The sequence below is a fragment of the Macrosteles quadrilineatus genome, unplaced genomic scaffold (assembly GCF_028750875.1).
Source record: "Macrosteles quadrilineatus isolate MER2022 unplaced genomic scaffold, UCM_ALF_1.0 Scaffold_9__3_contigs__length_116548681, whole genome shotgun sequence".
NCBI lineage: Eukaryota > Metazoa > Arthropoda > Insecta > Hemiptera > Cicadellidae > Macrosteles > Macrosteles quadrilineatus.
In genome coordinates, this window is record NW_026542602.1 from 30,649,458 (window position 1) to 30,664,611 (window position 15,154).

A 15,154-nucleotide genomic window follows, 5' to 3' on the forward strand; every position below is an offset into this window, starting at 1 on the left:
TGCTATTTAAGCAGCTACTGCCATGACAGAAAGGTCATATTCCTTTTAAACTAGATCACATAATCCTTTATAAGATACGTTGATTAACAATATGTAAACGTCAATATATACGTAACAGCCAATTTGCAGTATTTTTGCTTTTTGGAAATGTCCCATTGCTATATCATTTGCATTATTTGTTGCCAATGAAGCCACAAGGCCGTATGAACTTTTACTTATCCTTATTTTTATAATTATGAATGATTATAATAGAAATAATACCTAACTAGGCCTACTTAATTCCAAAAGAATTGAATATTCTTTTTACTATCCGGAAGCCAGTTCTGTTAGTAGGTCTTTCAGTGCTCTCCCTAATCGCTTGTGTCAAATTGTTTAACTTTAAGGGGTTCAGGCAGTGCATTGCAGAATCTAGAGCTGTTAAAATATCATCTCTTAAAGAATTTTGCCCTGTGTTTAGGTATCTGAATATTGTTTCACTGTCTGCGAGTCAACCAATGACAAAGGTTACCTAGACTGATTGAGTCCCTTGTTCCTTTATTTTATTCTTATTTCATTGCTTTGTTCAAAATACCTTTCAACAAAATTAGTTTCTGAACAGTTATTACTCAAGCTAGTATATTAAAGAGGTAAGGTATTGAATAAGAAGCCTAGTAACATAGTAAAATTTATTTATTTTACTATTAGAACTGAATATGTTAGAACGAGAAAGCTGATGATATTGACCATTTACATTTGTTAAAAATATTCACTTCCTATGTGAGCCATTCCAACAATTTAAAAATAGTTGCATCGATACAATTATTTACTTAAACCAAAAGTACCATCTCTATAAGGCCAGTATGTTCCATCAAAGTCTGAAATGTTTAAGAAACACAGATCCAAAAATATCAAAGAAACGTGAGAATGCTATTCTAAATTACAAAATTTTTACTTCTTAAATACCACTCGGGTTAGTAGAATTTCTAGATCAATCGCAATTGAAGAGTCTTTATTTGTCAACCTAGGAATGTATATCACCGAAAAGGCGACAAACAGCTGACCAAACTGTATGTTACAAAATTTACACTATGGAGTCTCAGCATATTGTGTAAAGGTGATTTCACACCGTTAGGTTAAGGTGAAGACTAAATGTGAAAGAGAATGTGACAACTAAATATGTTAGAAGCATCAATCTGTCAAACGAAATAGGTAAATTACACAACTTTGAAAATCTGCAAAACTAAATATAGGTTTAAACAGCACACGATCTCATAAAATTTCTCATGCCAAGCAAAACCAAATTTTAAAAATTAGGTTCTGGTAAATCATTATCACCTCCATTTAGGTAAACAATGCATAAACTCAAATGATTAACTAAAAAATTGAAATCATAATTTATACAAATACAATATAATAGATACAAAAAGTAGTTTATTTACAACTTTTTCCTCAATAGCCTATTCCTGGAGATAAGCTCAAATAAATTATTTACTTTGTGATTATATCTGAAGTTATAACTGACCACTGATAAAATCAAATGCCAACGACGTAACTGATAATCATGTACCGCCAACGACATATTGGGGAGGTGAATAAAGGAATACAATTCGATGTAGTATTTTTGGTGAAATAAATCATACTGTTGAATACATCTGCATAGCTAGGTAACGATATTGTCCAGAAGTGGTGTTTAGAACGAGCTTCCCTCGGGTGGCTGAGGCAGCTTCATGTTGTCCTTGAGTGTCATGAGCCTCCGTAACTCCTGCAGGACTGTCTTGATCGTGTAGTCTCGCTGCCATCTCGCCAGGATCGGAACTTGTCTGTTGTCCACCTATAGCATAATGTAGCTTAAGCAACTGCACTGTTGTGTGTACCTACATGCGTGTTTGCACACACACAAAGGAACACAACATTTTTTAGGTACCAGCTATTGTGATTGGACTCATCAATTGAGATGGGGACACCTCATATGTGTGTATTTTAACCCAAATATGAGTTAAGGATGAGATAGATGCCTTGTGTAGCTTTGTTACTAACTAAGATCAGCTGGTTCATAAGTCAGGATAATACCATCAATTTTTGACCTGATGACGAAAGCTCAGACTGTCAAAAATTCAGTTAAGTGCAAAAGATTATTATACAAAACTACTACATTTAGGGAGAGGAGGGAAAATGTTTTTATGACAGCCTGTAGTGTGAGACTTCTAAGATCATGAGACCACACACTGATGAAATCCCTCTAACCTGTTGGACACTGACCTGGAGTCATCACATTTCTTTAGGGTCACCTAACCCCTTAGGGCTCACAACAAGGCCGCACTAGATATACAGGCCATGCTGCTACTTGTATGACGTCACAACTGTAGGCGGTCCTACTGCCGCTACACACACAGGCGCTTATACGTTTTTACTACTTCAGTTAGTTCCCACCGTGATTTTAACCATTAAATGATGTCGTAATGTAATGAAATTTTGTAGTAATGTTCTATATTAGTGTAGTGTAGTGATTAGCTAGTTTGTTACGCGTTTAAAATTGTTCGTGCATCGTTAACATAATACTAAACCTAAGTTAAAATGTAATTAATTGTACTGTCGATACAATGTATATTGTCAAGAAAATAAAGTAGTTATTATTTATTTAAACATTTACCAGTTAGGATCCTATTTCTTTTCAAGGAGACGTTTTTATACAATTTTTTTCACTATTGGATATGTCCTACTATTTATTAAACTGCTACCGTATGGTTAAAAATATACAAAATGAGGAATTTTAAAAATACTGATTTTAGTTTTAACTTATGTTTAAACAAATCAAAATCCATTTTATTTCCAAAATTGTTTACAATATATGCATACAAACTACGAAACAATAGTCCTGCATAGGCCGTACAAGACCTGTGCGCGGGACGAGCTCTATTACAAATTTGAAATAATCTAAAAATTAAAACTAAATTATTCAAAAAAACTATTTACAACTAAGCTATGAGACAGCTACAGGAACAGTTAATGCTAAGTAACAGGTAGTCGAGTGAATGGAGTTGGAGTTACTGATGTCTGTACGCTAAATATTGTTTGGTGTACTTGTGTATTAATTGTTGTTAGGTATTTTATACTGAACTGATAAGTGTCTCAGACTGATCGAGCCCAATCTCCGACAGCCAACTGCTTACCGAACGTTTATAAACTGGAAGAGATACCTGTAGATCTCAAATCTCTGATGGTATATTCCTATGCAAAAAATTCACAATATAAAAAGCATTGGTAAAGCAATTGGTACCTGTTTTAATAATTTATCGGTAACCCTCCTATGTAAGTACTTCCAATAACACCATTGTCGGAAATATCAACACAGTTTTACACAAGGTTTGTTCCCCTTCTGGTCCCTCAGTTTCTTCAACATTAAAATCCCCTTATCTTTATGATTATTCTTGATTATTTATTTAAATCACCTTATTATTATTATAAAAACCTCCCAAATTTTTGCAGGACACACCTTAACAATAGTAGGGGTTTTAAGCTTTTTCTCTGACTCGCCAACTTGCGCAACAGAGATACAGTATTCAACTCATCTGATAATTTAGTCCGAACCTAGCCTTAAATAATCTGTTTGAAATTTCCCCAGCAGCACGTACAACATTAAATAATATTCTACAATTTCTATTACGTACTGGAAGGTGTGTGTCTGTGCAAAATTAGGTGTGACGTGTGAGTTTCCCATTGCTTTTTTTATTATTTACTGGTTATTCTCGTACCATCACACTGATCCATTTCTCTAACCAGCCTACAAATCATCTTAAAAATAAGACATTTCTCACGATCAACAGTTGTTGTTATTGCTGCTTGACAATCTCTATCATTCAACTTCACTCCCTTGAAAGCATGATTTATTTTACACCACCTATGTACAATTTCTAAGAAAATAATAGTTCCATCAATATTTTTTATTCTTTTTCTCAAATTGATATTTCTTTAGAGTAGCTTAATCTTTTTTATTGAACCATCTAGCACATAAATTCACATGTTTTCTCTCCAGTAGAGTAACTGTCTTATTTAATGCTAGTGCTAGTTTGACTACACTATCCTGTGCTATATTTGGAATCTTTGCAAAGAAATAACACTACCACTTCTTTATTGTTCAATATTTCCAATGATATCATAAACGTTTGAATGGTTGTGGACGATTTCGTTAGTTATAGCCCCGCAATATGCCTACCGACAACACCGCATAGCGACCGCCTTCAGTTGTGACGTAGCGACTGAGGTGGTGGGGGATAAGCACGGCCTGTATATCCAGAGCGGCCTTGCTCACACCTATTGTGAGTTCTGGTCTTTTATGGCCTAAATCAAAACCCAGTTAAGGTCAAGCTGTTTGTTGCGCAGAATTCCCTGATCAAATTGTGACACACAGGTAAAAAACCGTCCGCATTCTAATCTATGTAATCATTGAGATGACGTCAACTAAATATTCTAGGGTCGATAGATATTGTCACAATTTTTAAGCTTGACAGCTAACACAATTTTTCTTATTGTTTGGATGATTTGTAGATCACCATTCATTAATAGTAGTAGTTAGAATAAGGATACACTAGTATTGAGTATTCATACAGAAAATATCACCAGTTTTATTCGACTGCACTCGTCAACTAAAAAGCTATTTTATTACAAATATCTGTAGACTTTTACTAGGCCATACATAGGCTACTTAGAATATTACTCAGTAATGTGACACCACTTACCTGTCCAGTTGAATTATTAACGCAAGTCATGTTTATTCTCGATACAAATCTAGCTGAAGGTGCATCATCTGGATATTTTCCTCCACACTCTATTTTTAAGCTATACATTCTGTTCTCGTAGGGTGTCTGCAAAAAACAGATATAATTAATATAAATAATATTTAAAAGCTCCGCTACACTAGCTGCTTCAGCAGTAGCTTACTTTTACAGTAGCTTACTTTTTTTATAAATCAATTACAGTAGAACATCGCTAATCCGACCTCCGATGGTCCGACCGTGCCGCCAACACAATAGGCTTCCACTAACATAACCTTATTGTCCAAGAAAAATACCTAGAAAACTGTATATATTGTGTTTTTTTTTAGTCATGTGTTGAAATTTGTTGTTTATTCAACCATTTCTGCCCATTATTAATGAAAATGCTTCTTTATTGAGGCGAACTTAGGACCTCATGGTCCTTTCTTACAGTTAACCTCTAAAAAACTAATAATAACAACAAAATAATAACAAAAAATACAATAAAGTTTGTAACATAACTAGTAATGAAGTAGCTAAATTTATTAATCTTCCCTAACATACAGTCACACACACATACACCCTCTGCTGCATCTAGGCCTAATGCATGCCATCCCGCTAAGCCACGGCCAAGGTAATATTCTTTCAGTGCCACCATCAGTCGGGATCGGTTTTCTATAGATTTGTTGGGTAGAGGTATGGAGTTCCATAGGTGGCATTCTGTTACTAAAAATGATTTATTACAAACAGTTGTTCTGTGATGAGGAATGCGAAGCGTGGACGAGCCAGAGCGGGTATCCCTTGCGCCTCTTCCATTCAAAAATTTAAAATTCTTTGCAAGATAATTTGGAATTCCAAGATTGATTACTGAATGAGTAATGGAAAGTATTAGTATTTTTCTGACGTCCTCTAATTTAAAAATTGATTCATAAATGTAATAGGGTGTGACATGGTCATCACGCCTAAGATTGAACAAGAATCCGTAGGTGACGGAAGAGCGAGGTTCTACTGTATAAGCTATGTTCCCCTTTACAACAAATTATAGGTTATGCCAAAGATTATCTCATAAAACCCCTATAAAATAACAGAAAATCAGATTTTAAAAAAAAGCCGGTTAAACATACTTAACTGATTAAAATTTGTATAATATGATTGTTATGGTCCGTATAATTCTAAACAAAAAGTGCAATTGCTGTAAAAATTATGGTTTAAAAGTTGTTGCAACTTTGGTGATTTTCACTATAAAATATCAGTTACTTCTACCGCTTACCCATGGTAAAGGTTGTTGACAAGCTAATGGGAGAAATTATGTGACGGATTGCTGATCCTGTACCTATACTTGGTTACATAACTAAGGGATGAGCCATTATTTATGATTATATTTGGGTAATAAATGAGGTTTTAAATAACTGAAATCACAAGAAAAACAATTCAAATTGTAAAAAAACTCCCCTAGATGCACTGGATGGAACTTGCACTAACATTGTTTTCACCTGATCCATAAGGATGACAAATCTACTGTGGGGGTACGTTTAATCTATGGTAATAAAATTATTATACCCAATTATCAAGCTGCTATTCACTGTATGGTCTCACAAAATCATACTGATAAGAGACGTGAGACTCCTGTCACAGCGCAAATGAAATTCAGATATCAGCTGATGACTCATGTCGGATTTTGAATGTATTGGATTTGAAGTGTCAGACTATCGAGAATTAACAGTGGATACTGTCTTTAGTTAATAACTTCCTTTTGAAAATGTAATTTTAAAGCTTTTTTCTTACTAAGGGATTTTAATAAAACAAGTACTTCAAATATAGGACTTGTAACCTACTCGGGGAGGTCCAATGATCATGCCAGTCCAGTGAGTCAGAGTCATGTCGTCGTCGTTCTCCAAGCCCCAGCTGATGGTTCCATCCCCCACTCCTCGCTGGCCTTGTTCCAATTCTTCCAACAGCCGAAAGTTACGGGGCACCACTGTAACATGAACCAGATCAAAATTAATAACAGATTACTCTGAAACTTGTCAAAAAATACTGTCTTAACCCCTCAGACCTTGTTTGTAACACAGGCAGAATAGATCTGTTTTACAGCTTCCCTGATCTCAGGCGGAAGTTTTTGACAAAGTGTTTCAAACATTGATGAAAGTAAGCTTTTCTTGACATGTGGTGCTATTGATCAAGATTAGGCCTATAAATAAACTGGTGCTATGTTAGACAATTCTAAAATAATTAGGTGATCAGAAATATCTAGGTTAGTTTTTTAGCAAATTTCCCATATAGGGAATAAGCTATTACCGTAATACTCATGGTAAGACCTGGACACGGGGCCGATTTAATTTTTCATTTTGAGGTCCCTAGAGGCCAAAAACACCATCCGTTCAAATTCATATGTGTCCGTTAGCGCGATAACTCGAGCAAAAATGATCCGATTTTGATGAAATTAGGTACAAACGTGTAAACCTACGTTTATTCGAACGAGTTCGCGATCCAGCATAATTGGACCATGAGAACGGGGGTTTTGTGAAAAAAATTTTTTTTGCAATTTCTTTTTAAACCGTTTTACAGAGCTTAAAAAAAGAAATAATTTAGTATATTGAAGCGCTATTGTATGCATAACGCTCACGGAGAAAATTCAAAAATAGTGTAATTTAAAATCCCCATGTTATTCTTATGGAGAAAATTAAAATTGTTGTAGTTTACTTGTTTATGGATAACTTACTATTGACGTATGGTCAAAAATACTTTTCACCTTCCCCATAGCAGCAAACCTAAGCATTCGGTAAATATAATGTTATTTAAATAGGGAATAAATATGTCTTATCATTGACTATTGGATACAGAAGGTCTTATTTATGGAAATATTTTAGTAAAAATGTAATCAGAAAAGTTGAAATTTGCTTAGTCTGCAGGTTTGCTACGGTGGGGGTATTTTTATTATTAATAAGTGTAAATCTTAAAAATGTACAGTAACAGTCATGCAGTTTTAAACACAATCTATTATATTATTAAAGTGATACATTCCAATTTGTTTAAACGCTTAAGGCCTTTTATCAAATAAAAATATAGGCATATAGCACATCAAAATTTAGCTTAGTGTTTAGATTTGCCGAAAAGTATTCACAGGCCAATTTCCAAAGGGCTGCGCCTGACATGCTTCCAAAGTTTAAATGATGTAATTCAATTTATTTAATGAAACAGCTGGTCAATTTAATTAACTGGTGTTTGTTTATTTACTCCCAAAAGATGTTTTCGATGATTTATTTAGATTGAAGAAATAATTGAGTTGTTTGGTAAGAGGGTTTCTTGGTTCCCAAGGTAGTGCACGTTTTTTAGAGTATTGCTCACAGTTTAATTTGAAATTTTTATAGTAAGCTAAAAAAAGGCTTAATCAATAAAAGGTTACAGTACCTACAGACTGCCTTGTGGGTTTTGTTAATCCAGTAGGATTACGTACGTTTCGGCAAATATATTGCCATCATCAGATCCAGAACTTGAAGGTTAAAATCTTGATTTTTCGACACACATGGTCACAGAGACATAGGAAATGAGCTGCCGTATTCGACTGGGACATAATCGGAATTTTTCCTGTTAGCAATGTTTGTTTTTGACATATTATTAAGTTGTTTTTTTATTAAATTATCGATAATGGCAGGGCTGTAACCATTGGCTATTGCGATGTGTTTTAGTATGTTTTTCTCTTCCTGATAAGCTTCTGGTTTTAACGGCACTTTTAACAAGCGATTCACGAAGCTATTGTAATCTGCCATTTTGTGTGATAAGGGATGATGAGACGTTGCATGAATCGTTGTATCTGTAGTCGTGGGCTTTCTATAAATTTTAAACAAGAACTTGCCATTATCTTTTTTCAGGGTGATGTCGAGAAAATTTAGTTCATTATTTGTTTCTAATTCTGTGGTAAACTTTAATTTAGGATGAGCGTTGTTTGTGTAGTTATTGAATAGAGCTAACTGTCTTTGGCTTCCATGATATAAAAGGATTATGTCGTCGACATATCTATAGAAGAACACAACATTTCCTTTGTGTTTGTTTTTGTCAGACCATATGTGTTTATTTTCAAAGTCATTTAGGAATATTTCTGCTAGTATACTCGATAATGGCGAACCCATCGCCAAACCTTCACGTTGAATGTAATATTCATTATTAAAACAAAAGTAATTTTGTTTTAAGACTAATTTCAATAAAGTTAATAACTCCTCTTGCTTATCTTTACTCAAATTTGAGTGTGCTCTTAGATTATTCTGTAAAATGTCCAAGGTTTCATCCACAGGCACATTTGTGTACAAGTTTGTGATATCTAACGATGCAAGAGTATATCTAGGATTAAGATTTACGTTTTTTATTTTCTCAATCAAGTCTAGGCTATTTTTTAAACTATTACTATTTTCTAATTTTACTTCATCCTTTAATATACGCTCTAGTTTTTTTGCTAACTTGTAAGCAGGGGCGGGCATGTAGATGACTAATGGTCTGATGGGCTTATCATCTTTATGTATTTTTGGCAATCCTTTTAGTGGGGGAGCATGAGGGTTGATTGTTTTCAGATGCCTAATCTCCTTTTCTGATGACAAGTTTTTACAGCTAGAGATGGTTTTATTAATGTCTTTTGTGAAAGAAGCTGTCGGATCTTTTGTTAGTTTGCCTATATTGTTCTTACTAATAAACAGGACCTACTCAATGATAAAAGCACACTTCAATCAAATTTATTATTTGAAACTTTAATACAACTGGATAGAGACCGACACTTATGATACAGGATGCCTTGGGGTCAGAGTCCAGTTCACAGGACCTGACGACCACCAATCGAGACTCGGCAAGAGAGATGCTTGCATCATATTATATCCTGTTTGGTTTTTTAATAGTAGGCCTACATGTATTTAATGTTCGTTTTGTGTATGTGTTCTATTTTAAACTTTGACGTGACCATGTGTCGAAAAATCAAAATTTTAACCTTCAAGTTCTGGATCTGATGATGGCAATATATTTGCCGAAACGTACGTAATCCTACTTGATTAACAAAACCCACAAGGCAGTCTGCAGGTACTGTAACCTTTTATTGATTAGCTAACGTGGTTTAGAAAAACAACTACATTATGAAAATAAAAAGGCTTGACTCAAATTGAAGAATAATGGTAAAACATCTCATTCATGAAGCATCAATATCAAGTAATTGATGTGATTGCTACACTAAGGTACAGAAAAGCCTTCGATGACGTCAGCTGTCAGATCTCCTCTTGAGGGGACACCATTACCGCAACGATACGGAATTCAATCATCGGCCTCGGTGGTGTAGTGGATAGCGTGTCGGGCTGATAATCCGAAGGTGCCGGGTTCGAATCCCGCTGGCAGCACTAACTTTTTGTCAACAATTTCTTTTCATATCAGCAAGTTTGATTGGTTTAGTTAGGTTATGAGAGTTTAATTTTATAATTAAAAAATTTTAAAATTTAATTTTAGGCATTTAGCCTATAATTTTATTTTATGAACAAACAATTTTTTTTTTTTATAAGTAGGGCTAAACCTTTATTCGATTTTTTCATTATCAGCACGTTTGGTTAGGTTATGACAGTTTAATTTGATAGGAAATGAACAATTTAAGATTAATTTTAAAAAATTTCCTAATTTTATAATTAACTAGGCCTAATAGTGAAGTAAAAATTACGCGCTGTGCTCTCTACTACAACGTTGTTAACGGAGGAATTTTTAACTTAACTATGATGTCATCATTGCCTCATTTGTACCTCCCTTAAGTCAGACCCTAAGGTATGTAGTCAAGTCATATTATTTTGGATCTATTGATATTAATAGTAGAGGTTTGAAAGTAAGTAGGTTTAAGTTAGGCCTATACTTTTAAATCAGTTTTTGATTTCGCATTAAATCATAGACTTGCTGGATTTTTAAAACACACATCAGCACCACTTATACACTTCAATGCCTGTCACATATTCTTCCCGTTGCAAAGCACGGGTATACTTAGCAGCTCGTTCAAACTTATAAATCTAAAAATGGTTCCAGCTAATAATCAACTGAAGGCCCGCCACACATTGAAGCGAGGCGAGGTGCAGGCGGGAGCGAAGACTTTTTCTTGTCACCGCACATTGAAGCGAGGCGGGACAGAGGTTTCCTAGCTTTGGTCGTACTTTCGTAAGTAGAGGAAGATTTTTTTGACATTTACTGATTCTAATTGTTAGCTGAATGATTTAGTTTTACTCTACTCTTAACTACAGTAACTTAGTAACTCTTGGCTTACTAGTTAAAAATTCCGTTTGATAAGAGAAAAGGCATGAGGGTAAATAATATCAAATTTTGGGGTAGAAAGTTTGGTTAAATAGCCTATGTTAAGTTAACATTTAGTTTAGAACAGATTCATTTCAATATTTTTTTTTGTTCATGTTTATACTGAACAATAGGCGCAAGTTATCGTAGTTATCAGCTGATATGTTTTAATCTGTTAATATTGATGTATTGGATCAAAAAGTAAAATTTCGATGTAGGTATAAAAAAAATCATCGATAGATATACCGTAATAAAGAATGTTCCCCTTAACTTAACAGGAAAGTACCAAATTAAGAAAACAGGAGGTAAGTTTATAGGTTAATTTATAGTTACTTATAACAGCCTCAAGCGAAGACTAAAGATTTCTAGGCTATTCCGGTTGGTTGTATCCATATCCGCTAGAAAGCACTTTGTACAGTTTTAGACTGTCTGTCAAACATAGCAAATGTAGGCCTAAACAGTTCCATCAGTCAAACATGGCAAAATGTAAAACACGTTCGCTACCACAATTACATGGAATTTACGTTCGCATAGACCAGCGACGCAATTGTGCGTCGACTCGTTTCTCACAATAGACCACCGACGCATATTTGCGTCAGCTGGTCACATTGAAATAGACTAACGACGCACATTTGCGTCGGTGTTCTAATGTTATTAAACAGCGTATTTCTTAGCAACGGTCTATTTTAAAGCCCGGATTTTATCGTATCGGTCTAGAGGGATATCTGCCGCAAATGTGCGTCGCTTGGTCTGTGGATATGACGATTGGTTACGTCAACAGTTGGCAACATTGTTTTTTACATTGTGTATTCCGCGACATCACAGAACCAGGGTTGGTACTGATTTTGGAAAATGAAATTCCCTGACTTTTCCAGGTTTTCCAGACTGATATTATACTTTTTCCAGGTATACCGTAAGACGATATCGAATAGTCAGAATCAAGAATTATTAGAAAAAATTTAGGCCTAAATAGTTTACTCATAAAACCAATAAGAAAAGAATTAAACATCTGGAATCTGGAAAATTAAGAGTACCAACTAACTTAACCTCTCACTTTATGTTCTACTTGGCCTTGACTTGACACTAGCAGATAGACGATACAGTGCTTCTGATACTGATAAATATCGATATTTTGCTTTCAATATCATCGGCTTATATCGGAAGAAACATGTGATATTGGAAAAATAACTACCATGCTTGTACCGGAGACAAAAAGTAGTACCAAACTAAACTATTAAATGTTTCAACTAACAGAGAATAAAATTTGTTTACAAACTCCTAGAAGTGCAGTTTTTTTTTAGTTTATTAAAGGTTGAATCAGTATTGGTATAAATTCAATGAGGAATTGTATTCAGTATGGCATTGAAATTGAAACGATGAATGTAGGCCTATCCTTCCATGCATCGCGGTACTAGCCGTGTTTCCATACGTGGGATTATTATCCCGAAAACAGGATTTTTAGAGCATGAGCGGGATTTGAAGGGGTTGTGGGATAAAACAGGAGTTTTTGCTATGACGTCCGTTTTTATTTAGGCTACTATGCTTTATTTTAGTGAAAAACTAACCCCAATCGAAAAAATTACCTTAACAAAATATAATAGCAATGTTAAAAACAACTATTTAAACACAATATGTCTAATTTAACATCAAAAATCTTAAGGGATTAAACGGGATTTCTTAACCCAGTGACCGGAATTATATTCTTTTGGTCGTGTAGAAACACTGGGAGCTCGGTGCGTTCAATTAAAGCCAGTGATCAGAGGGTGATGATAGAATGTCTGTCGATGTTCGTTGTTTTTTATATCGATGGTAGGTTCCCGATGTTTTTGTTACATCGATGTTTTCGTCAAACTTCGATGTTTTTGACCAAGTATTGAGACGTAGATGCAAAATGTAACATATCTGTAAAAAATGTAGTCTTTCAAGAGAAATTCCAGATTTTTTCCAAAATTCCCTGACTTTTCCCTGACTTTTCCAGACCAACAAAATTCCCTGACATTTCCAGGTTTTCCAGGTTTTCCCTGACCGTACCAACCCTGAGAACAGATGTAAACGTTATAACCTTTGCAGTTTTGGCTAGTGTTTAGCGGAGTTTCTTTATTTGTTTGTGTAAAAGCTTGAAACAACCAAATTTACGACGACGCTTACGTGCGTCGCCTGGTCTATTGAAACGAAAATGTAATCTTTTTAACTGGATTTCATTAAATAGACTGACCGACGCATATATGCGGCGTTTTAAAATTTGCTCATAACGTAAAATAAAAACAATATTTATTGCTAACTAATTCACTTAAGGTTATTATGAAGTCAATTAGTCCATTTAAACGATATTTCTCTTTTGGTCTGTCGGCAATGTTATTCCTATATCACTTGGTCTGTAAGGAACGTCATGATCATTCCTTTTAGTCTGTAGGAGTGACCTGAGCGACGCAAATGTGCGTCGCTCGGTAGCGAACGTGTTAAGTTTAAGTATGGAATGGCTGCACTTTACTTTAGGTCCTATACAAAAAACCGAATGAAAATGTCGACTATTCGATTGTTTCATTCGATATATCGTTTGGTTAGTTAGGTTAGGTTAACCTTACCTAACTAACCAAATGATATATCGAATAATCGATATATAGATCGATATTTTCGTTCGAATGAGTGTAGGACCTAAAGTAAAGTGCAGCCTATGGAATACAAATAAGTAAATCCTTTACGAGCCACAGGAAAAAACATAACAGTGGTGATATACCTATACGTAATCCTGCATAACTCACAACATTTTTATCAGCCCTCCTGTGTCCGTAAACCACCAACTTAGGCCAACCAATAGGCTGGCATGACATGTAACTGATTTTAGAACCTAGACCCACTAGGTTAACTTAAGTTAGGCCTAGGCCTAGGCCGACTACACAATTAGGACCTAGATAGTACTTGAAAGATATAATAATCAATACTTTTTAAGGAACTCTCTATGAACTGGTCTGCTTAATTCAATTGCCTGCCAAGTGCCAAATCTAATCTGTTAATAGGTCAACCTGATTCTGTCTTCAGGCCCATGATTATTTTTTGATCTCAAGATATTTAACCAAAAAAAAAATATCAATACGTCTTGAGTGTAGTCTGTTTTGAGTAAAAAAAATACTTTTACGACATGTTGGGCCACTTTAGTGTGTGTAGGCCTAGTACTTACAACAAGAACTTAATAATACAATTTTAGGATTATACCTACCCACATTGCCTGTGGTACACGCCATGACACTACAATCACAAGCAAGGCTAGACACAACAAATATTCGGATCAAACTTTTTCATAAAAATACTTTGAATATTTAAGCGAACAAATAAACAATTATTTATTCAGTAAAAATTTTACAAACTGATTCTAAAATAAAGAGAAAATATCTGAAAGCACAAAAACTTTCCTTTAGATATCCTTCGCCGAGTGCGGTAACAGATTTTTGACGTTTGTTCCTTTTCTTCTCTCTAGTCTCTGGCACTGGCAGGGCACTGGCACTCACTCTGCTCTAGTCTACCTACAGCCGTATCTGAAAACAAACCGGACGGACTTCAGTGCTTACAAATCCGTCACATATAATTTTTTTATATAGGCGTGATTAAAACTTGTAATGTAATTTACATGTCAACCCAATTTTGTTTAGATAGAAGCGAGGAAATGCGTTTAAGCACTTAGGTAAGGAAGCCAACCTTTAGTGTATGATTGCAACGGGCTTAAGACCCATCGATTATCCACTATACTCTTCGTGAACTAGTCTGGGAACACTCTTGTCACGTCACTCTTCATCAGAACTAAGCACTAAGCAGAGTTTGTCTACGCCCAAAGGGCTCACTCCGTACTCCGTGTTGTTAATCAGTTCGTTTTCCTACAAGACCTAATAATGGTCGACCTTTTTTTATTGCAAGATTTTCCGAACGAAATGCGATCAGTCCCGCGGTTATCCTCACTCTCCATCAAATCAAATCATGTATTATCATGGACATAAACATGCATTGACATTGTCAGTGGAGCAGAACATAAAATTTCAATGTTCATTGTCTAAATAATCAGAGGTAACTTGTGTATGAGTCTGATGTACAAATTCCTTTTAACTATAGGGTTAGCAATCACAATATACTATAAA

The 15,154-nt window shown here is 34.9% G+C and overlaps 1 protein-coding gene across 1 annotated transcript; it reads right to left on the reverse strand.

Annotated features, from left to right (window-relative positions):
• Positions 1–651: 651 nt before the first annotated feature.
• On the reverse strand, positions 652–14,487 carry LOC129002607 (ubiquitin-conjugating enzyme E2 variant 2-like). The gene is made up of 4 exons (XM_054430541.1): positions 14,245–14,487; positions 6,566–6,708; positions 4,716–4,841; positions 652–1,810 (listed from the first exon to the last, which is right to left on the reverse strand). The coding sequence occupies exons 1-4, from the start codon at positions 14,267–14,269 to the stop codon at positions 1,670–1,672; spliced, it is 435 nt and encodes a 144-aa protein (XP_054286516.1). The 5' UTR covers positions 14,270–14,487; the 3' UTR covers positions 652–1,669.
• Between the last annotated feature and the right edge of the window lie 667 nt (positions 14,488–15,154).

Excerpts from the sequence above, each read along its gene's own strand:
- LOC129002607 (XM_054430541.1), bottom strand. The coding sequence starts at position 14,269 with ATGGCGTGTACCACAGGCAATGTGG. Across the intron at positions 6,709-14,244 it reads GTGTACCACAGGCAATGTGG|TGGTGCCCCGTAACTTTCGG; the intron begins GTAGGTATAATC and ends TTCATGTTACAG. Across the intron at positions 4,842-6,565 it reads TGATCATTGGACCTCCCCGA|ACACCCTACGAGAACAGAAT; the intron begins GTAGGTTACAAG and ends TGTTTTTTGCAG.